The sequence below is a fragment of the Callorhinchus milii genome, unplaced genomic scaffold, assembly GCF_018977255.1.
Source record: "Callorhinchus milii isolate IMCB2004 unplaced genomic scaffold, IMCB_Cmil_1.0 Scaffold1, whole genome shotgun sequence".
Taxonomy (NCBI): domain Eukaryota; kingdom Metazoa; phylum Chordata; class Chondrichthyes; order Chimaeriformes; family Callorhinchidae; genus Callorhinchus; species Callorhinchus milii.
In genome coordinates, this window is record NW_024704742.1 from 12,337,106 (window position 1) to 12,361,415 (window position 24,310).

A 24,310-nucleotide genomic window follows, 5' to 3' on the forward strand; every position below is an offset into this window, starting at 1 on the left:
AGGTGAGGGTGAGGATCTTGAATTCAAGTATTAATAACTGGGAAAACAAATTTCAGAAGCAACCTTCAGAAACAATTCCATTCCATCTCAGTTCAACTATTGGCAAAAGGTAGTCTATGATTGCAAAGCTGTCATCAATAGCAGTTTACATCTCCAGGTCACTATGGTTGTTTACAAGATAAAGCTCTCGCTATTTTGTTTCTCTTGAATGCAGAATGCATGTCTTTGTGAAAAATCAATGTGTTAATTAACTTTTAACTATGTAACAAATAGTTGATTGATTGGTGCCCATTATCCATTGACAGCTCTGGGAGCTGGAACATTGTCTCTCTTTGTCATCCTGTTTGCATTATACGACTGCCACCAAGAGTGATGAGTTGCAGCAATAGATTACAGAACTGGAAGTGCTATCGATCGAGCAAGAATGAAAGAACCCACCATCCTCCATCTGTAAAACTTCAGTCAGTTTGTGTGTAGTAAGGTGTACATCCTGGCCAGTGCCCTCTCTAACTTAACATGCATTGTGTTCCGGATAATAATAATACTTGCGTTTGATATAGCCCCTTATCACGTTGTTTAGACATCGCAAAGGGCTTGTATAATAATAATAAAATTAATAATAATAATAAGGGTTCAAAGGGTTTCACAGTATACACTGAAAAGTGAATTGACTGTGTATTTTGTGGATGAAACACAGCAGCCAATTGCACACAGCAGTGTCCCACAAGTAGTTATAGATTGAGTGACCTAATAATTATTCTTTTATTTTTTACGGGATTAATATCTTCAGAAAGCGATCTGCCAATCGACTAACAAGAGGTTTCCTACTTACTACAACGTAAACAGAGGTGTGTGTGTGTGGAGTAAGCAAACGTGCCTAAAGTTTTGATAACTGAACAGTTTAGATCAGTGCTGGCCAACCTTTATGGTTGGCCAACAAAATAAATTCCTTTGAATTATATAAATCAAGAAAAAAATTTAAAACCCACTACTGATCAAATAGAGAATTACCTAGACTTGTGCAATTGTTCAGGCATCCACTTCTTTATTGGTCAGCATGTTTGCAGGAAGGGAGTCTATAAGTTTGATCACTCTCTGGTTTCTCTTTCCAGTGATTGATTTGTGCAAGAGTGGAAAGTCAACAATTGTCTTATTACGGAATGTGATTATTATACCAATGTTTAATTTGAGAATCAATAATTGTGAGGAAGAAAAATCATCTACTCGTTTTAAACGTAAATAAATAATCTTTACATTTGATATAGCTCCTTTCATGACAGGACATCTCAAAGAGTTTCACAGGATATAGTGCTAAGTGTTGTGACTGTGTTTTATGGGTTAAATAGGTTACAATAATCAAGTAAAAACAGTAATTTAATTGTGTAATCTTTTGCCTAAATGCAGATGGACTTTATAATGTGTAAACTTCTGGCATGTGTAATAATACTGTGCTGCAATTTAAACAGAGTTTGTTAGTGTGATATATGATCATGTAAAATTTTAAAAAGTGGAATATTTGGTGTGGGGCAATTAAATCTTGTTACATGCGCTTGTAAAAGCAAAAAAGTGACAAGACAGCAATTCAGGTCAATAAAGTTGAGGATTCTGCATACGAAACAGGCCATTCTACCCATCAAACCAGTAACCAGTACTGGGGTTTATCTCTACTAGAACCAACTAATTTAATCCCACTTTCATGCTCACTCCCCATACTTTTAAAATTCTTCCTTTTCAAATATAAGAACATAAGAACAGCTGCATGAAAAAAAGACTTAGGGTTCATCTAGTTTGCCTTCCACCATCCTGGTGATCACATGCACATATGTCATGAACTACCTATGTATTAAATCGCATAATGTTATTCCTAAAAGAAAACTATCTAATTTTTGTTTGAAGGAATATCTATCTCTTTTAAAATAATTTATAGATGTTATGGTTTGTGGCAGAGAATTATGTATTCCAACCACACTTTCTATAAAGAATTTGATTTTGACCTCCCCTTGATTCTTCTTGTGATTTTCCTTAAATTTGTACCCACCCATAACTCAGAACTGTTGTTAGTTTATCAGATATTGCTATTAAATAGCTCATAATTTAATACCTAACATCAGACTGAAATATAGAATACTGTATACATGTTTGGGGTTTCATAGATAAAATTAAGAGATCTTATAAAGATAAAAAAACCTTGTATTTGATATAGCATCTTTCCTGTCAGAAAGACATTTCAAAGGGCTTTCACAGAACTTGTTGTAAAGTGCAGTGAGTGTGTATTCTGTAGGTGAATACAACAACCAATTTGTGCACAAATGTCTTCAGTTGTGTTGAGATGACAATCTGAGCTGTAGGAGCACTCAATATTATTGCTGCTGCAATCTATTTTATAATGCCCCAAATCTGGTTCAGCAGGTAGGACCTGTGTCAGGTGATGAATCTACTCTACATAACAGTTGGCTGAAGTGGATTAAAGCCCAAATAATTTTAGGAAAAGTAACAAGGATACAATTATGGAAAGAAAGGAGATGAAATGTGCTAAATGTCTGGGGCCATTTGCGATGATGACCTTGGTATTTTATCTCAGAGGAAATGGATAGTGGTGATTTGCAGTCAGAATAGAAGATGAATATTTTACAACTTTTTGCACCACTTAAAAGAAAAACTTAAAAGAAAAATCAATTGAGACCATTCTCATTAGAATTCATATCTAACTAGTTATCTGAGTTTTACTTGCAAGTATCCTTAACTCGCTGGCATAAGTAATGTATTTTATGCCTGTCAGCTGCAGGGAAAGTACGTTATCTGATTGGAAACTGAGGTTCAGACAATTAATTGCAATCGATAAGGTTAGACAAATGAACTATTACAAGAACCAGAGGGTTACACTAATTACTATTAATCTTGAGTGATAGTTGATAATTGCTTAAATGATTACAATAATTGTTATTAGAGATATGGATGTAACCAAGCTTGTTTAAGCTTGTTTCTACCATGTGAGATAGCGTATTGGAATTTCAGACAGTAAAAAACCTCAAGATGAGCACAGACTGTAAGAGCCATCTGCCCCTTTTCAGTCACTTTTTCTTTATTTTGAATTGCAAGTTTATGTTTCCTTTAGTTACCCATTAGGTGACAGCCTGGCACACTCTAACAACAACTATAAATTTCATTTGCATAGCGCCATTCACATCAGGAGGATGTCCCAAGACAGTCAGGATTTGGACCCGAGCTAGGGGTTTGGATCAGGAGGGGTGAAGAGGTAGAGGTAGAAGAGTGACCGAAGGTGGGGTCGAAGAGAAGGATCTTGAGATGGGCCTTGAAGGAGGCAAGGGAGTGGGTCAGGTGAAGGGACTCTGGGATGGAACTCCAAAGGGTGGAGTCAGAAAGGCCTGACGGCCTATGGTGGGACAGGCCAGGTAGGGGACATGGAGCAGGCCGGAGCCAGCTGAGTGGTTAGGTCTGTATGGAGTTACGAGGTCATAGAGGTAAGGAGAAGAAAGGCAGTGAAGGGCTTTGAAAGTATAGTCTCACCTCTGAGTTAGAAGATTGTGGGTCTTGGAAGTCACATAGTCTAAGATCACATGCCAATGCAGTCCTATGTGGGGAGGGGAACTTGTATTGCCAGAGGTGCTGTCCTTCGAATGAGACATTAAACCGAGGCCCCATCTACCTGTTCAGGTTGATCCCATGGCACTATTTGAAAAGAGAAGTGTGTTTCTTCCGGTGTCCTGGCCACAATTCCCAAATAAAATTGGTCGCCCACTCCATGGCTGTTTGTGGGACCCTGCTGTGCGCAAATTGACTGCCGCATTCACCCACAAAATACACATTCAATTTACACTATATCCTGTGAAGCACTTTGAGATGACTCGACGATGTGATAAGGCACTATACCAAATGCAAGGATTATTATTATTTTACATTTTAATTACTTTATCCTGGGTTTAAGACGACCTGCAGCTTTGGATTCCCCAGATTGAAGTTGCAGATTTGACTTGTGGTCTGCAAGTTGCCAACAAGTTAGGATGCTACAGTACGCTACTGCACCCTTAAGTTAGCAAGAAGAAAAGAAACAGACAGGATTTCTACTTCTGATTGTTTTTAGAGATATCATAGCTAAAGTGTGGAATGGGGAGTTGGACTCAGACTTCACAAAACATTCTTGGATGGGCCTTTGAGAGGCCCATGTGTGAGGCATGTCAGTGAGTGTTGGCAGACCACTCAACTGTAGGGAGTGTTAGAGCCAAGCCTGACCTCTCTTCACATAACTCATACACAGCCACAAAATCAGTAGGAGCACTGAGGGTTCTGGATCAAGGTCAGTTTAGCTTTCCCCATGCAGCTCTGACTGAGACCAGCAAACTGAGCAAAAGATTTATATTTGACCCAACAAACTCTTAGTTCATCATCTGCAACTCTATCCACTGAGCCATCAGAGCTGCAGGAAGATGTATTTTTAACTCATTGTTCCAAATACAAAAATTGCCATCATGAGCCAATCTTTGCATCTTTTCTAATCCATCCAGAGCTCTTTAGGAGAATCAGATTTGGATATTATATTTTACATAAGATTCCATCCAATTTCTTTAGAAATTGAGAGATGTCTGTCCCTATTTTCTATAGAAGTAGTGATATAACATAGCATTCTTTTGTTTTGTTAATGTATTAGTGAAATAATTTAAATTTGTCATGGTGCTTATGCGAAAATGTGTCATTAGTAATAATCCTTGCATTTAAAATAGTGCCTTATCACATCGTTGAGATGCCTCAAAGCGCTTCACTCTAAAGTGGATTGAGTGAATACTGTGTATTTTGGGGCGAAATGTCAGCCACTTTGGAACTCTCTCCCTCAATCTCTCTGCTTTGCCCACTCCTTCCCCATTTGCAGATCATCCCTGAAGAATTTCCTATTCGACTGTGCTTATGGTCACCTCCCCCATCCCCCAGGTGAGCATCAGGCTCCGCTATTGTTAAGCGCTCCGAGACGCTACCCTGCATGAAGGGTGCTATATACACGCAAGTTGTTTAAAATAATAACTCAGAATAATTTTTGCATCTTATATAGAATTTTTTTTATATAGAGGCCATCTCAAAATGCTTCATCAGGATATACTGCAAAGTGTAGTGACTATACGGCCTATGAAATACAAAAAGCGTATTTTGTAGGCAATACAGACAGCAGCCATTTGCGAACCCACAAACGTCTGACCCTGAGGCAAGAGAATTATCAATCTGATGGGTTAAAACAGATTGGGTCGTTCACTGTCATTCCCAGAATCTCTAGTTATTTAAGCTTCTTCAAGGTTAGGTCTCAAGTGGGTTGTTATAATAATGTAGAATTGTCGACTTCAGTGCAATGGTTAGTTATCTGCACTGGTGATCAGGCCTTTATATTCCTTTTGATAATTTCCAGCTCTTGATCACAATTGTGTAGGCAAAATTTGCTTCAATTTATAACTGACTTATCCAGGCTTTCAACGAAGATTGTAAAAAGGAAAATATAACAGAGGTTACATAATAGCATTAAATGCCAATACCCTTTAGCAGAGCTTTGTGTGGAGATGTCCTCAGCCCCTGGTCATTGCAATTAGGGAGTAAAGGTACAAATCAGACTATCTGCTTCTAATCATTTTTTGGGGGTTCAGTCTGCTGTCTGACACATGTGGAAACCCATCATGCTTAAGAGTATCTAGTTGAAGTTCTGTTGCTTTGCTTGCAGTGCAAACTGGCATAAGTGTTGTTTGATATCAGGAATAGAAGATTCCATTATCTTAAGTAAAGCAGTCAGAAGGCTTGAGGACATTCCTCACTGTGATGGTCCCCTAAATAGTCATTGATTCCAGGTATGTAAAGTATTTCCTTACAAGGCTTCTATCAGGAACACAGAGAATGTTTGAGTTCCTCTGCTCACCACTCTTGCCAATCCCATAGACATAGTGCAATATCTAGAGGCATAAATCAAGAAATATCCAATCAAGAACATTTATGGTAGATAATGATTTGGGAGTACAAGTTTGCAGGGCTATGGAGTCCTGTAGCTCAGTGGTTAGAGCACTCGCTTTGCAAGCGAGAGACCTGAGTTCAATTCCAGGCAGGGCGAAACCTTGGGCAAGTTTCCTTACTCCACACGCCTAATAATAATCCCTCCAAAACCAAAAACAATAATAAATTGGTCATTTTCAATCTACGACTGTTTGTGTGACATTGCTGTGCGCAATTGGCTGCCGCGTTCGCCCACAAATATACAGTCAATTCACTTTACAGTGTGTTCTGTGAAGCACTCTGGGACGTCCTCCCGACGTGAAAAGCGCTATATCAAATGCAAGGATTATTATTATTATTATGGGGAGAGTGCGGAGGAGTGGGATTGATTTGGATAGCTCTTTCCAAAGAGCCGGCGCAGACACAATGGGCCAAATAGCCTCCTTCTGTGCTGTATAATTCCATGATTCTATGAACATTTACCTTGTTGGTCGACCATAAAGGTTGGCCATCACTGATTTAAAAGTTTTACCTCTCAACTCTAGAGATTGCAGAAATTCTGAATGGAAAGAAAAATGATCAACCCAACTACCCATTTTGTGTACTAGACGGAATTGCATACACATTCTCGGGAAACTACTTTCATTATTCATTACTGTTACTCAAGATTGATATTTTTCAAAAGGGTCATTGACTAACAACAACATCAAAATTACATTTATAGAGCGCCTTTCACGTTGGGAGGACGTCCAGTCAGGTGTCGGTGGTGTAGGGGTGAGGGAAGGCAGAAAGGTGGGAGGGTGACCAAAGGTACGATCGAAGAGAAGGGTCTTGAGACCAGCCTTGAAGGAGGCAAGGGAGGAAGCGAGGTGAAGGGACCGTGGGATGGAATTTAGGTGCCCAAGCAGTCCCTCCTCAACTCAAGTGATGACCATTTCAACTTTCATGGGTGCTCATTCCAACTCATAGATCCTATGTGGAACCTTGGAGGTTTGTTCAAACCTCAACTCTCCTTGAAAATTTTAATCTTGGCTTTTGCCATTCTGCGCCTAATACTGTCTGGAATTAGCTAAGCAAGATGCATCCCACTATATAATAATTACGTAAGCAAGATGCATCAACACTATATAATAATAATCCTTGCATTTGATGCATAAATATAAATGTAACCTGTTGTTGTTGATCGCCCAGAAATCCACAGCCAGGACACTTGTGTATCGCTCAATCCCACTCGAGAGGTGTTTAGACCTTTCACTTTCCTGCTTGGTGTGCAACTCAGTTTATTAAACGTTTTGAAGTGTTCTTTTATTTGAAAGATTCTTTATAAATGTAAGTTTTAGTGTATTCAAGATATTGATTTCAGTCAACGGAATATATATCCATACATGTAGGGTTTATTAAATAGTGTATGTCAATTCTTAAATAAAATTTAATAATAATGATAATCGTTACATTTGGTGAATTTGGTTATAGTGCTTTTTACGTCAGAGAATGTCCCAAATCACTTCACAGGACATAATGTAAAGAGCAGTGTTTTGTTTTGTTGGTGAACATGGTAGTTAATTTTGCACATGGCAATGTACCAAAACAGTAATGAAGTGAATGATCAATAGTTTACTGAGAGTTTACATTTTATTTTTCATGTTTACATGTCACACAGCTTTGATGAGTGCTGGGGGAATTATATTCAACATTGTATACATCGAAACTCCCTTGAGTTCCTCAAATAATAATAATTAAATTCCAAATCAATGATTTGGGAATTTAAATTTTGGTAAATCTAGGCAAAACCCATATTTGCATTTTTTATAAAAAATTCATGATGTTGTTTCAAAGTAATGTGATCTAATCTTTCATGTTCTGATCACTTTTTACAGTATAAGTAATCTAATTTCTTGACTATTGCATTATTATATGTAGGGCGAAATGTTGGGCAAGTTTCCTTACTCTACACACGCACCTCTGTTTACCAAGCAGTAAGTAGGAACCCGCTTGTTAGTTGATTGGCAGATTGCTTTTCCGGGGTACTAATTCCTTAAAAAAAAATTGGTCACTCAATCCACGACTGTTTGTGGGACACTGCTATGTGCAATTGGCAATATCCAGCACTGATATTCCTACCCTTTTGAGGCCAATTAAATAAATACCAATACCCAATAATAAATGTCTTGGGGAGAGGAGGGATAGATTAAATAACAAAATGTTCCTTGGGTTCAGTACACTCCAGAGAGGCATGTCTATTGATGTTTGCAGTCATCCAAGATATTGTCAATGGTTTTACCTGTCACTCTGACACTTGTAAGCAGTCCTAGCTGGACAGGCAATGTGCCTTACAGATATGATTCCCTTTTCAATGTAAAATACAATACAAATTACATTTGTATAGCGGCATTCACACTGGGATACGTCACAAGGTGCTGGGCAGTCACAGATTTGGATCCGAGCTGGGGAGGGTGAAGGGCAGAGAGGGTAGAAGGGTGGCCGAAGGCACGGTCGAAGAGGAGGGACTTGAGTCATGCCTTGAAGGAGACAAGGTGAAGGGAATGTGAGATGGAGTTCCGTAGGGTGGGGGCAGAAAAGCTGCCCATTGGGGCCCAGCCGCCAATGGTGGAGCGGGCCAGGAGGGGGGCGTGGAGCAGACCAGAACCTGCTGAGCGAACAGGTAGAATAGCTATAATGAGTAATAGCTTTTTTCCTCACTTTTCTCAAGAATTCTGAGTGAGGTAGAGAGCAGGTTAGACTGCACAATCATGCGTGATTCTTTCTCTGCAGGCATCTAGTTTTCTTTTCTTGTGTAATATTTTCATTTCAATAAAATTATTGATATCTACATAGCCCGGTGATGTTCACGACCGAATGCAATATCACTGGTGCATGTAATTAACAACAACAACTTGCATTTATTAGTCAGATTTTGTTTGAAACTTGCGGCAGTAAAGTTGGTAATGTACCTGCTCTTCATGGAGACTTGTGAATTTGTGAATATATTTGTTTTATAATGCAAAATAATTTATTTGTCATTTTTGAAACATAATGGGGATTTTTTTAAAAAATTGAATACACTCTTTTGAATGTCTTCCCTTACAGTTGCAATTGAGGTAGAGTAGTGAGATGGATTATGTGGTCAAAACACAAAATACTGCAGATGCTGGAATCTGAAACAAAAACCGAGAGAGTTGGGAAAACCCAGCAGCCTCTGTGGAGAAAGGAAAGTGAGTCGACTCACTTTTGAGTTTGACTCACTTTCTCCATAGAGACCTGACCTGCTGAATTTTCCCAACTCTCTTTGTTTTTGTTGGAGTATGTGGTTCTTTGCTGGATAGTCTCTCATTTTGTTTTCGACACCTTAATCAACTGCTCAGCATGTTTGGATCAATCACCTTTAATAGTTACTTTCATTCATAATTTTTTCTGTCATTTATCCCATGCCACAGGATGCAAAGTAATAGAATTTAGTTGAAATCAAACACAAGGATAAATCGTTTTGCTCTGCATAATCAGTTTAACTGTACAGCTCTGTGCTGAACCAAAGCATAATTTCTGTTTCTTTTTCAGGATGATGATGTATCCGATGAGGGCATCGGCAGTGACAGTGGACCTAATGACCTTGCAGGTGAGCTTCCCGTAAAACAGTATTAAATAACAACTAACCTCATGGTGAATATGTGTAATAGATTACCTGAGCAGTGGCAGAGAGGATTGCTGAACTTGTTGAACAATTCAATTGAGTGGTGAGAGAGAGAAAGAAAACGCAGTGTCGTATAGGAAGACTTTTCCAATTCCTGCACATTCCTAGGTTTCTAATTTCTTGCAGCTCTCTCTCACAGTTAATGGTTCCATTTTAAACAGAAATGAGAAGAATACAGATTAGGTTAATGAGCATCTGAAAGGACAATTATGTGTTAACACTTTTGGTTAACGCACAATTGTGAAGAGGTGCCATTAAGTTTCTCTCTCTCCCCATTTGTATTTCAGATCCCCATCATTTTCTTTCTTCATTATTGCACATAATTCCTTGCAATGCAAATGCTGACCAATCTTGATCTGTAGAATTAAAATATTTCATATTTTCTGAAATTTTATGAAACATGCTATTCATATTATTTTCATATTAAAAATTACATATTTTAATGTGAAAATATAATAGTAGCGACATGTTTCATATCTTAATATAAAAAAGCACAAGTGCCATCCTCATGAATACCTTCCATTCCTTCCATAGGGTTGATATCCTTCCTAAAGCGGAGCACTGATATAAAACGTGGCTTCACCAATGATTTGTACATATTTTACATGATCTCTATGGTTTTATATTTTACACTCTTCATTAAAGCTAGAATTCAGTTAGTTTCTTAGTACAGCTTTGACCACTTCCACTGTGTGTACATTAAAAATTTAGCCTCTAAATCCAGATTATTTATATATATATTAATAATCCTTGAATTTGATACAGCGACTTATCACGTCTTTGAGACATCTCAAAGCACTTCACAGAATATACTGTAAAGTGTATTGACTGTGTATTTTGTGGGCGAAACTCGGCAACCGAGATGTCAAAAAACAGAAAACCATACTAACTGAATCGAAAAGCAGTGCATCAACGGAAAACTCCTTTACAAACAAATCTATTGCAGTTGTTTAACTGAAATGTACGTGTTGCATTTCCCTGCTGTCATGCAGGCTGGTAGGAGTGATTACAGCAACAACAAGATTACATTTGTATAGCGCCTTTCATGTCGGGAGGAAGTCTCAAAGCGCGGATTATGGGTGTAGCCTTATCTCATCTTAAATGGGGAGGAACTAATACTTAAAAGGTACTGATTTTCTGTAACTCATAACATAACATGTAGGCGCAGGAGTAGGCCATTCGGCCCTTCGAGCCTGTCCTGCCATTCAATCATGGCTGATCTTCTAATCTAACTCCAGCGAATAACCTGACACAGCCTTAAAACTCTTTTTGTTTTTTTTGTTCGCTTTAATTTCCTTATTCATTTCAGGTGAAAATGCTATTACAGGATTGATCATGAAGCATGTACCCGAGGCTCAGTTTGTTGAGAGTATTGGCCAAGAGATGACATATATTTTGCCATACGAAGGGGCAGGTGATGGAAGTTTTGCTGAACTGTTTAAAAATTTAGATTTGGAGCTCCAGAGATTCGGTATCTCAAGCTACGGGATTTCAGATACTACACTTGAAGAGGTATTCTTTCATTGAAACATTGCTTTCTTTGTTACTACTACTGCTTCAACTTGCATTTATACAGCGCCCTTCACGTGGGGTAGTAGTATCCCAGAGCTCTTCACAGTGGCTGAGTCTGACCCTAAGCCAGGGGGAGATAATAATAATAATAATAATAATAATCCTTGCATTTGATATAGCGCTTTTCACGTCGGGAGGACGTTCCAAAGCGCTTCACAGAACACACTGTAAAGTGAATTGACTGTATATTTGTGGGCGAACGCGGCAGCCAATTGCGCACAGCAATGTCCCACAAACAGTCATGGATTGAAAATGACCAATTTATTATTGTTTTTGGTTTTGGAGGGATTATTATTAGGCTCTGTGTGGAGTAAGGAAACTTGCCCAAGGTTTCGCCCTGCCTGGAATTGAACTCAGGTCTCTAGCTTGCAAAGCGAGTGCTCAACCACTGAGCTACAGGACTCCACAAATGGAGTGGGGGGTGGGGGGGTAACTTAAGTACAAACAAAAAGGAAGGTCCTTAGGTGGGATTTGAAGATGGGGAAGGAGGGGGCAAGGTGGAGGGATTGAGGGACAGGGTTCCGGAGTTCCTGGGCGTAGTGACTGAAGGCATGGCCACCGATGGTGGAACGGAGGGCACAAGGGACAAACAGGAGGTTGGAGCCAGCTGAGTGGAGGCAGCAGGTGGGGAATGGGGGTAAGCAGGTCGAAGAGGTAGGGAGGTGTGAGGGAATGATATGATTTTAAAATGAGTGAGAGTATCTTCAATTGTTAGAAGATGGGGGGGTTCCCAAATTCTTTGTAATAAATCAGCACTAAAACACTCTTGTAGCACCAACAGGTGTTTCATTTTAACATAGCAGCCGAGTCACAAAATTGATGCCTCCAGCATGGCACCATAGTCAGTTAGTATCATAATTGGATAATGCCTCCTCTGAGCTCATATCATTTCTTTGAGCTAGGAAATAGCCTGGTGAAGAAGCAAATGGGAGAAAGTAGATAGAAAAAACCAAAAGCTCTGCTACCATCAGATCCAAATGACTGCTGGGGAATCTCTCTAAGCTCCGTGAAGCAATTTGAGACATCCACCTGAGATGAAGGCGTAATATAAGTCTAAAGTGTTGTTGTTCTACGTTGACTTTGACTTCAGAAATCCCAAGTTTTAGAAATCGACAAAATTGATCAAAAGCTTCAATCCTCCCTTGAAATCTGGGAACACAAGACTCTTCTTATGTGTCCATATACTGCTAAACAACAGGCCATACGGCTTTTTCATCCTCTCAAGGAGATGCAAGAAGATTCTCCCTAGCTTTCCAATATGATTACAAACTTATTAATGTGTACACCATTTGGAAGTGTAATGTGGTGGTGCATTTTCTGTCATATTTTGCCTTTGAGTGACTGTCATTTTCCTTTTAACAGATTTTTTTGAAAGTGGCAGAAGATACTGGTGTGGACACATTAATGCCAGGTATGAAGTATGGCAAGAGTTGAGCAGATTTGAAGAAATGCCATTGAACATGATTTGTAAAAGACTGGACACAAATTCTTTGAAATCAGCTTAAATCATATCAGGTCTTCGAGACGTCTGAAAGCGCTTCACAGAATATACTGTAAAGTGAATTGACTGTATTTTTCATAGGTTAAAAATGGCAGCCAATTGCGCACAGTAGTGTCCCACAAACAGCCATGGATTGAGTGACCACATTATTATTTTTTGAATGGATTACTCCCCCCGGAAAAGCGATCCACCAATCGACTGACGACCGGGTTCCTACTTACTGCTGGGTAAACAGAGGCATGTGGAGTAAGGAAACTTGCCCAATGTTTCACCCTGCCAAGACTAATACCCAGGTCCTCTCTTTTGCAAGTCGAGCACTGCAACCACTATGCTACAGGACTTGTTTGTGGTTCACAACCCAGAACCAACACCCTCTTATAACCTTAATATCTAAACTATTTTTTCTGGGTTTAGGTTCACTGTCTCATTTAGATTCTTGTATTCCTCTTTCTTGGTTCCTCTCCTGTGAAGTGGAGTATTTTCCAGATTCCAGTATTATGCTGTATGCTAACATCTGATTTCAGAGCTCTGACAATATGCCACTTAATACATACACACATAAACAGCAACAACAAAATTACATGTGTATAGCGCCTTTCACATCGGGAGCTGGGGGTTGGCATGGGGGGAGGGTGGAGAGCGGGAGGGAAGCAGGGAGGGTCTTGAGGTGGGTCTTGAAGGTGGTGAGGGAGGAGACGAGACGGTGGGACTACGGGATGGAGTTCCAGAGGATGGGTTCAGAGTGGAGGAATATAAAATAATATGAAATATTATAAAATACTCAAATTGGGTGATAGTTGTCATTGGTGTCAGGAGTACTTATATCACCAGTACTTCAATAACATCAAAATGACTTTGTTTTGCCTTCATGGATGTTCACAAGATCACTTGAGAACTTTCAAAGAACCATTGAGTGGAGCTGTCATAGGTTCATAGGTTCACACACTCTGTGTTTATACTGCAAATAAAACTGCTTCTGAAACTATCTTGTCTGAGTGCTGGTAAGAATCCAGGCTCCATCACAATTCATGATACCCATTTATTCTGCATGTTTCATATCAATCGCATAGCACAATGTAGTTCTTGGCCCAGCAAAAGTTGAACTGTGTTGTTCTTGCTTCTGTGTTGCTTGGTTTAAGAAAGTACAAAATTCTCCCAAAATAGCAACAATGCGGTTCAATGTTATTTAAGTCCAACATAAAACTTAATGCTATTATTTGCTTCTTGAATTTCTCTAGATCTAACGAGCCAGATTTAAGCACTCTTGAGACTCTACCCATGGGAACAACAATAAAAAAACAACTTGCACTTTTATAGCACCCTCCACGCAGGGTAGCATTTCAGAGCACTTAACAGTGGCAAAGCCTGACTCCGAGTCTGCGGGGGATGGGTTGGGGGGGTGTTGGGGCAGGGAGGTGGCTGTAAGCACGGTTGAAGAGAAAGGTTTTCAGGCGGGACTTGATAAAGATCACCTTCCTCCCCTCCACCACATTGCCCGTCTCCAACCGTACCTTACCCCAAATGCAGACGAAACCCTTGTGCAAGCGCTTGTCACCTCCCGCCTGGATTACTCAAACACACTTCTTGCCGCTCCACTATTCAAAAAATCCAGCTCATTCAAAATACTGCCGCCAGTATACTGACCTAAACAAACTCCGTACCCACATCTCACCAGTTCTGGCCAGGCTCCACTGGCTCCCCATCACCGAAAGGATCGACTTCAAGATCCTCACTCTTGTGTTCAAATCCATTCACTCCCTATCACCTCCCTATCTTTCCGACCTCCTCACTCCCAATCCACCACCCAGCGCCTCCACTCGACTGGCACCGGCCTCCTGCTTGTCCCTCACACTCTCTGCCCCACCATCGGAGATTGCGCTTTCAGACACTACGCCCCCAAAATCTGGAACACTCTCACTCAATCCCTCCACCTTACCCCCTCTCTCCCCTTTTTCAAGTCCCGCCTTAAAGCCTTCCTCTTCGACCGTGCTTACAGTTACCTCTTCTCCCCCCCGACAGGATCCACCATTGTTAAGTGCTCTGAGACACTGCACTGCATGGGGGGCACTATATAGGTGCAAGTTGTTATTGTAAAGTGAATTGACTGTATACTTTGTGGGTGAAATGTGGCAGCTAATTACGCAGAGCAGTGTCCCACAAACCGTCATAGATTGAGTGACCAATTTATTTTTTAAAAATATAATCACATTGTTTTCCATATAATGTACATGAAATGTTAGTTTTTTACACCTTTGTGGACAGCTGTGGAGTTCAATATTCAGATCAATGATGTTATATTGTATAACAGTACAACACGATTGGAAGATTATTCATATTTACAATATTTACTACCCACTTGCCAATATATTGCAAAAAAATTCCCAATATTCTATGAAATCCAATTATTGCCAATTTCCAATCTCATTGAGCACAAATACTGCTGAATACCTATGGAACTTTGAAAGACTTCTTTAAAATAAAAGGTTACCTTTGCTAAAACAAGTCAGCAAATGTTGCTGCTACATCAAACACACCAGTATAATATTGTAAATCAACAGGGAGCTCTGCAGCAGCACACCTGTGTAAGTCAGCATGCAGTGGCACCATAACAGTAAGTCTTGTTGGTCATCAAATATAAGAGAAGAGTTACATCTATTATCAATCTCTGGATGTTAACAGACAAGCAGTAGCACAGCCATAAAGTATTCTCCTGGTCCTGTTTTAGCAAAGGTAAAAAGTCAAACATACAGGTGGAGGCAACAAGAAGATTTATCTTTTTCTCTTTCTCTCACACTTAATAGGAAAGAATTCATTTAAAAAGGATTGGAAAAGAAGTTCAAGAGAATTGAGGCAAGTGACCATATCGAATCTTGACAAGAATCCTGGAATAATGAAGGCGAATGATGACACTGGTATGGTTTCCAAGTACTTGAATATGAAATGTTTACCGCAAACCTTTGAAATGTTTACTCCCCAATTTCCATTTGTATTTGACTCACTGTGCCTTGCGACTATTATCTGTTGATCTCTTTGTAAAATTATGAACTTATGAAGTTTGGTAAGAATTAATTTTCTCTTGAAGCACAATTATATTGACAAGTAGTTTTACCTAAGGGAAAAGGGTTTTCGTCTAGAATTAAGATTTTATAAAATACAATGCAATACAAAATTACATTTGTATAGCACCTTTCACATCAGAAGGTCATCCCAAGGCGCTGGACAGTCAGGGATTTGGACCTGAACTGGGGGGCTGGAGGGCACGGAAGGTAGGAGGATGGCCGAAAGCATGGTCAAAGATAATCAGTTACACCATACCATCGCGCTTGCAGTATTAATGGTATTTTTAGCAAAGTTTTTTTTTTCCATTTGTAGTACATTGACAGACATGGATTGCGCTATTGAGGATCCAGTGACAGCCATGTCACACTGATTTGAACACATCGTTTTGCATTACTGAACATGTTACAGATTTGACATGGTGTTCCCACGTATTTTGTCAGTTGCTGATTCTATTTGTTCCCTTTTATCATGACAATAATAGCTGAGTTTTGTATTTCAATAGAAATTTGCCAGTCAAGTAAAATGTGGCACAGCAAAAATCGGAAATAAAAAAATTCAAAAACCTTAACATTTAATCTGCAATATTTAATGAGGTTCCTTTATACAGAATCTGACTCTGGGAAATGAGATTTCCATTCAGTAACCAGAGGTACATCAGTCAGCCCTGCAGAAACAATGTGATCTACGTGTGAAGCAGAGTTCCCTTGGGTTAACAAAAATTGGTTCAGGAGCTGAATTTACAATGTCCTTTTCAAACCTCAGTCATGAATTTCTTTAAAAAAATCTATTATAAATCTTTGAAAATGAGAATTTGAATACAGCTCCTGAACCAAACAGGAAAAATGAATCAAGAAGCATAGGGAATTGTAGATGTCCTTTTTTAATGTTGGTTTTTAAATATTTTAAAATGAGATAACAAATCATTTTCATTGGTTACATAATTAAAATCATGGTGATGATAATCTATAATTACCTGCATATACCTGCATCTACACATGGCTAATAGACTTTATTGTCATATGAAGAATTGACACTCGCCTGTACATTAACCTGAGTTAGGACTTATACAAAAAAATGAGGAGGAGAAGGAGATGTTTAAGAGGCAGATCGATACTTGGGAAGTAAGGGTACTCAGAGATATGGAGAAATATTCGGGGAAATTGGATTAAAGGATCTGTCATAATTGAATAAACTGGTGGAACAGGTTTGCTGTACTGTATAGCCCTTCCTGTTCCTATTTCTCTACATTTCCTACTCTAAAATAATTACGTAATATAAATCTTGATGAAAAAAACTTTTCTTTATATTTTAAGATGGTGTCACATTCACTTCATCCTGAGAACAAGTAGTGTTTTCCTTATGGGGGAGGGGAAATACTTTCTGTTTAATGGGACCTGATACTTCATTGACTTAGGAGTCTAGGGAAACTGTGTGAGAGAGAGTATTAAGGAACTCACTGCTGTTAATGTGTTTTACCAGGGCCAAACAGTTCCAGACTATCGCAAAGATGCTATTCCCATTTAATAAATGGAGCCCCTCTTTATCAGTAATATCATCAGATGAACAGCTTCACATAAGAACAGTCTAGAGCCAGGCAAGAAAGCTAGAGGTTTATCACTGCCATTTTTTATTTTATATACCTATAGATATACATACTTAGTATGCAATTAGCTGCCATGTTTCGCCCACTAAATATAGTCATTACATTTTATAGTGTTCCTTTTGAAGGTCTTTGAGAAGTCTCAAAGATATAAGGCACTATATCAACTGCAAGGATTATTATTATTATGTGTATATATATAGATATATACACAATATAAATTTACATTTACATGGTGCCTTTCATGTCAGGAGGGCTTCTCAATTTAAAACTTCTTTCCTCTATAGTTAGAAGTATTTGAAAGTGAAGCATTTCCCATTGTGGAGCAAAATCTAACATTAATTTAGACAAGTGTAGTCAGAAAGCAACGAGAAAGGGCCATGTTCATACATATAATCAAATGTCCCTTCCGAATGGCTGCCATGTATTTATGTAAAGAGATGCCCAATAGTGGATACAATACTTTAACTGCAACCTAACCTGTAAAGCCTGTCCAAACCTTTATAGTACTAGCTGGCATTGATGTTTTGTTTCTGAATCATTGGGTGGAGGCAGGAATAAAATGATTGTATCTTATTTCCATTAAGTTATGTATTTCCAATTTGTATCTTTATGTTTTAATATACTTGACTTAAATGTCTTTGTACTTTTCCACTTTGCATTCCATGGTTTAGCTTACTGGAAGTTTAACCACAGAGCACATTGTATGGATGTGAATATTAGACATGACGAGCTGCATGAGATGGCTGATTACTGTCAAGATTAGCTGCAGAAAATGTTGTGTGTAAATGTTCATTAATGTATGTGTATATTATAGAATCTGAATATTTTAAAGTTTTTCCTCAAGTTACATTCTTATTTTTGTAAAACCGTGTTACAAGAGATATTGCGAGGAATGATGTGGAACTTCATTAATTAATGATGTTGTGTACAATGCATTTTTTATTTTATTTTGCCGTCTCATCTCGTGCACAATTTTCTTCTTTGAATTCATGTTATAGATCTCGAAACAGATGCTTCAGAAGGATTAACTGGACGGGGGTCATATACTATTGACGGCAAAAAACTAATGTGCAGACAATTCTTTGCTCTCTTCATTAAAAGGTTTCACCATGCCCGAAGGAGTCAGAGAGGATTTTTGGCTCAGGTATTCTTTGTCTTCTATTGCAAAACCCACTGCTTAACTCTCAAAACAGAAATTCCCACTTCTAGGGCAAAAATATTGCATTCAAAATACAATACTTAAGAGTTCAATTGGTAAAATGCGTTTTTACCAATTTTCAAAGTGACAGCACTACAACACACACAAGTAAACAGGTGTTTCTGATTCAAGTTATCAATGTTTCCATGCAAAAGACAAGTCCAATTTCGTGTATGAAATCTATATAATAATAATTAATAATAATCCTTGCATTTGATATAACACCTTATTGAGTCATTGAGACCTATCAAAACACATCAAGGGATTTTACTGATACAAGATTTTACTCTACTCAAAGCTGGAGTACAGTTTCGCAAGTGTTGATGTTGGTCTCTTGCCTCCTTCAACTCCCGTCTAAAGACCTTCCTCTTCAATCATGCCTTTGGCCACCCCTTCACCCCAACCCCCACTGTCCTCAACCCCTCCTGACCCCAACTCCCAGCTCAGGTCCAAAAACTCCTGACTGTCCAGAGCCCTGGGACGTCTTTCCGACATGAAAGGTGCTATACAAGTGTAATTTGTTGTTGTTGTTGTTCGCACAGTATTCATTCATAGGGACTATCATATCTGAACCCAATTTTGTCCTCAGTCATCACTCATTTCTTCCATTTCAAGAGAGATTACTGGAGTAAATAACTCTAGTTGATTTGTTACCTCTCCATCTTTGAGAAACGTGGTATTGCACTGGACATCTAGAACATCATGGTTACTGGACTGGTACTCCCTGTCCAGTATAATTTCTTCCGCAAAGCTGACAGCAGATATCCAGCAAATATCTGATAAGGAGCCTCTGTGACTTGGGTCAACAACTGCTGAAATGTATTACCCAGAGCAGATAGTGACCAGGTTTTAAACTGGGATCTTCCATTGTTATGAATCAACCACATAGTGCATTTGTTTATGGGGCCATTGAGCAATCTATTGGTAGAACGCATAGAACTCAGGTTTTGGATACCCTGGTAATGGGTTTCTGCATGTGTTAGATACTCAGTTAATCAAAAAAAGATTATATTGTAGCTTCTCAGAAAATTCAGTGGATTTTAGCACTTGTTCATGAATTTTTTCGCTATAAATTTAGGTTTTATTTGTTTGACCCAAAATGTAACATTCTGAAGAGAATTTTTAAAAATTCCATTTCATTCATAAATAAAAGGACAATATTTCCTGCGACATCAAGGAAGGCATAATGATAGAAACATAAGATATATAATTGTATTAATTTTAAAAAATGCATACAGTATTTATTATTCCCATCCAGCTGTTATCCGAATTCTCTGAGAAGCTATCGTATTATAGTTCATTTAAAATTCACACCCATCTGTTGTCACAGGAGTCCCCCATTCTGTTGTGAAGGTGAAGAGAGCTTGGCAGATGAATTGACCATAAGCTGTTACAAAATATATAAGGGAAAAGAGAGGCATTGATAGCTCTTTGTTTGCCACTAAGTTGGGCTTTGGTTACAATGCCCAAGTTCACACTCACCAAAACTGTTTTCCCTTTCATTGCTACTTTAAGACATAGTTTTAGTACAAATTAAAGTCATTTTTAGAGATACGTTAAAACACAAAACCTGCTGCCAACTATTGCACTGTGTATACATGAATACATGTATTGGACCCGACTACACAAGTTCTACTGATAAACGTGTCTTAACAATTTGCTTGCAGTTGCATGATTTCATCAACGTTATGATCTCCAATATTGTTCATAATTGTAGCATGTTGGTCAGACCCATGGTTACAGATTTTATTATTTCCAATCTGTATGGCTTGGCTGAAGCTCTAGGGGACTAATACCGTTCAGTGCACGCATGAGGCATCACAAGTAGAAATCCTTCTGCCTTGGCATATATGGTATGTTTAGTTCACTTTATACGCTACTGTAAATGGCTCTATTGGATTGCAAGCATGTGAATCAATGCAGTTTTTTCCTTCTGAAAATTAAAAATGAATCATTACTGTCAAACTGCTTTTTTTATATTATATGTATAGTAGATAACACACTCAAGTACTGCCACTCATTTCCTTCACCGACATTATAAGTCACCAGAACAGAGCTGACTTGACAGAACGGATGAGCATGAAAATGTCTCTTCATGGTTGAATTTCTACAAAAACTAGCAATTTTGAAAGTGTTAAATCTTGTTTTTTCTCAGAGATATACTCTTGAAATTAAACACTGCCATCTACCTTTTGAATCCACAAACTATACAGACTCCTGTAACTTAGTGGTTAGAGCACTCGCCTCATAAGTAAGAGGACCTGGGTTCAATTTCAGGAGAGAGCAAAATGTTAGGCAAGTTTCCTTACCCCACACGCCTCTGTTTACCTAACAGTTAGTAGGAACCCAGTTGTTAGTCGATCAGCGGATCGCTTTTCTGTGCGCAATTGGCTGCTGTGTTTCACCTGCAAAATATACAGTCAATTCACTTTACAGTATATTGAGCACTTTGAAGCATTTTGTGACATTGTAAAGATGTGATAAGGCGCTATATCAAATAAAAAGATTATTAAATTGCAATCATGAACAAAATGTCAAAAGTGTGCAATGGTTATTTGTTTTTCTTCTTCTTGTCTTCAGGTTGTGTTGCCGGCCCTGTTTGTCTGCTTAGCTCTAGTATTCTCTCTGATTATTCCTCCTTTTGTGGAGTTCCCAAGTCTGGAGCTACAGCCATGGATGTATGGATCAGCACAGCACACATTCTTCAGGTATGAGGATCTGAAAACAGTAAAAAAAAACTTTTGGCATTGCTCATTGGCTTCATCAGATATCAAGCACAAAAAAGTACAAGTGCCTCCCACTGTGTATTTGTTATCTCCCTTGTCCCCTCTGCGCCACCATTGGCAGCATTGCTTTCAGTAACTATGCCCTAAATCTCTGTAAGTCCCTGCCTCAATCCCTCTGTCTTCCACCATCTTTTCCCATCTTCAAATCATTCCTGATGACTTTTCTCTATAGCCGTCTCCCTTTTCTTTCCAGTTCGGTATCAATCAGTTAAGCATCCACAGTTAAGCGTCCAAGATGCTACTTACGTGAAGGATGCTATACAAATGCAAGTTGTTGTTCTCATAGATTTCTATAGTTAAGCTAAGCTTACAGATTCACATTGGGTACCAGTCTCAAGTGTGTTGGCCACAATCCTCTAACTCACTCCAATTGTTAATCTCTATATGTGAGACATATATAAAGAGATAATTGTAAGCCAACTATTCCACCATTAAATGGTAGCGATTGGCATTACAGTCAGTCATATCTGAAATATTCACAAGTATAGTTAACTGAGTGACTTTTCTCTCCCTACTATAGTGCTGCCTTAGCTATAATTGATGAAGTCATATTCACATCATCGAGTCAACTATCTGCATTTATATAGAACCCTTCACGCAAACACTTCACAGGATCTACTGTAACATGATGTGTCCGTGTGTTTTTTGTGCATAACTGCATGTCAAAGATGTATATTGAGTTACAAGATATCAGTGGTTTTCTTTGGCTAATGGATTCAGCTTCCAAAAGCTCTACCAAATGGTTCAAACTGTACCTATGAGTTGATGGTGACAGTGAAGAACCACATTTGACCAATGTGCCCTCCAAACACCTCTAGAAGGGGTGCACAATAATCCAAGTAAAAAAATAAGTGGAAAAGAAAACGGGGTAAGTATGTAAGGCAGGTAAAAGACTTCAATGAGGTGGTTTTATCCAAGTGAGAGGTCGTTGAGGGAAAGGGAGAGTAGAGAAAAGTGCCTCAGCACATTGGAACATCCTTGTAGGATTTAATGTTATCTATCAACGGGAGTATTTGTACTAATAAGGCAATTGAAAATCTCCCATCTCTAGGTATTTTGACAGCATCAGAATTGCATTGTTTTAAAGTAATGAATAATTCCTTGCTCTTAGCCTAGTGTTTTGCTTTGCGTTGTGTTCCAACCAGCACTGGAACTAATCATTCATTAACAATTAATTTGATGTTATATGAATAAATGCATTAAAAGTAGAATCTCTCATTTTTTCAGTATCTTATTTTTTATGACTTGGATTAGATATATACTGGAAAAGGAAAAAAATTGCAAGGCTATAGAGAAAGAGCGGGGAGTGAAACTAATTGGGTAGCTTTTTCAAAGAGCCAGCACAGGCACGAAGGGCCAAATGGCTTCCTGTGTTGTATGATTGTGTGTGTTGTATGATTCTATGATGATTTGGTTATTTTCCCCTCTTTCACTCTGCAGTCTATGTACATAATATGTACATATTAAACTGTACATTTTCTGGCAGAAAGCATTTGTGATTTAACTATACAAATGAAATTAAGCCAATGACTGAACAATCTTTTTCCTTCAGAATGATGTTTTATACCTTATTCTGTCAATAGATTTTTTTTTGTTATTATAAGTGGCAAATGATACAACATTCTCGAAAAAGAAAATCACTAAAATAAAATGCATTTTACGGATGTAATATTTTTAATCGATCACAGTTGTGGAGTATTCAGTGTGCACTGCTCAGCATAGAAACCCAATGTTTAGTACAGTATTCCCAAGAATAGCCTGCTTTCACACGGGAAATCTATATTTTGATGTTTCTACAAATACATTTTAAATTAATACCATGAAAGGGAAATCAGTCATGCTGCTTTAAGGAGACTAGGTTTTGGATTAATCATTATCAATCTTATTAATGCAATATTTTCTTTAAGCACATGAACTGAATTAATTAAGTGTAGAATGCTAATAAACATGGTAGGAACACTGACATCTCTGTCAGATGTGCTTAGTCATGTTCAAATTGCAGTGCAAGTGTTTGAACTCAATGCTATATTCTACTGGTCGTTCACAGAGAAAGCATCTTGTGGATTAAAATGGTGTAGAAAATATTTTGTTATTGCTGAGGCACTGAAACATTCTTTTTGCAAAGAGGGTTTTAGGAAATTTACAGTAGTAAAATAATACCAAGAAAGAGCTGTGGTATATTCATCCATTGAGCATAGAAGTACCAGAAGCAGGTCGAGAAGCTATCAGCAAAACTGCAATAAACCTCTAACTGGAGAAAGAGAGAGGTGTGTTTTGATTAATGCAAACTGTGCTGCAGTTTAGGCATACCTTAGGCACCAGCAGGATTTGTAGGATGTTCAACTCAGAGCTTTGATGGTACTAATTCTTCACAAAATTTGACAAATGCTCAGTAGCTTCGATTTCTCTTCTGTGTGGTTGCCAGCATTTGCGTCAGATGACAAAAAGAATGAAGCGAGGTCACAGAGGCATTGGGTTTACAAAGAAACAACAACAACAACAAGATTCCATTTATTCAGCGCCTTTCACGTCGGGAGGACGTCCCAAGCCGCTGTACAGTTGGGTTAGGACCCGAGCAGGGGGGAAATGGTCAGGGTGAGGGGAGTGAAGGGAGGGAGCGAGGAGGGGGTAGAGAGTCGAGAGGGGAGCTGAAGGCACGGTCAAAGAGAAAGGTCTTGAGACCGGCCTTGAAGGAGGAAAGGGAGGAGGCGGCGAAGGCACTGGGGGATAGAGTTCCAGAGCCTCGGGGCTGAGAGGCTGAAGGCCCGACCACCGATGGTAGGGCGGTTGGGGCGGGGGATGTGGAGCAGACCGGAGCCAGAGGAACGGAGGGTACGGGCAGGTAGGTAGGGGGATAGTAGGTCGGAGAGGTAGGAGGGAGAGTGAGGCCGTGAATGGCCTTGTAGGTGAGGATGAGGATCTT

The 24,310-nt window shown here is 38.9% G+C and overlaps 1 protein-coding gene across 1 annotated transcript in view; it reads left to right on the forward strand.

Moving 5' to 3' along the window:
• The window catches only part of LOC103188162 (phospholipid-transporting ATPase ABCA1), a 248,220-nt gene that overhangs the window by 123,940 nt on the left and 99,970 nt on the right, over window positions 1-24,310 (forward strand). The window contains exons 22-27 of the mRNA XM_007908032.2: window positions 9,535-9,592; window positions 10,977-11,179; window positions 12,602-12,650; window positions 15,542-15,652; window positions 18,402-18,547; window positions 21,182-21,309. Of these exons, the coding sequence (XP_007906223.1) occupies window positions 9,535-9,592; window positions 10,977-11,179; window positions 12,602-12,650; window positions 15,542-15,652; window positions 18,402-18,547; window positions 21,182-21,309 (695 nt within the window). The remainder of the gene's footprint in view (window positions 1-9,534; window positions 9,593-10,976; window positions 11,180-12,601; window positions 12,651-15,541; window positions 15,653-18,401; window positions 18,548-21,181; window positions 21,310-24,310) is intronic.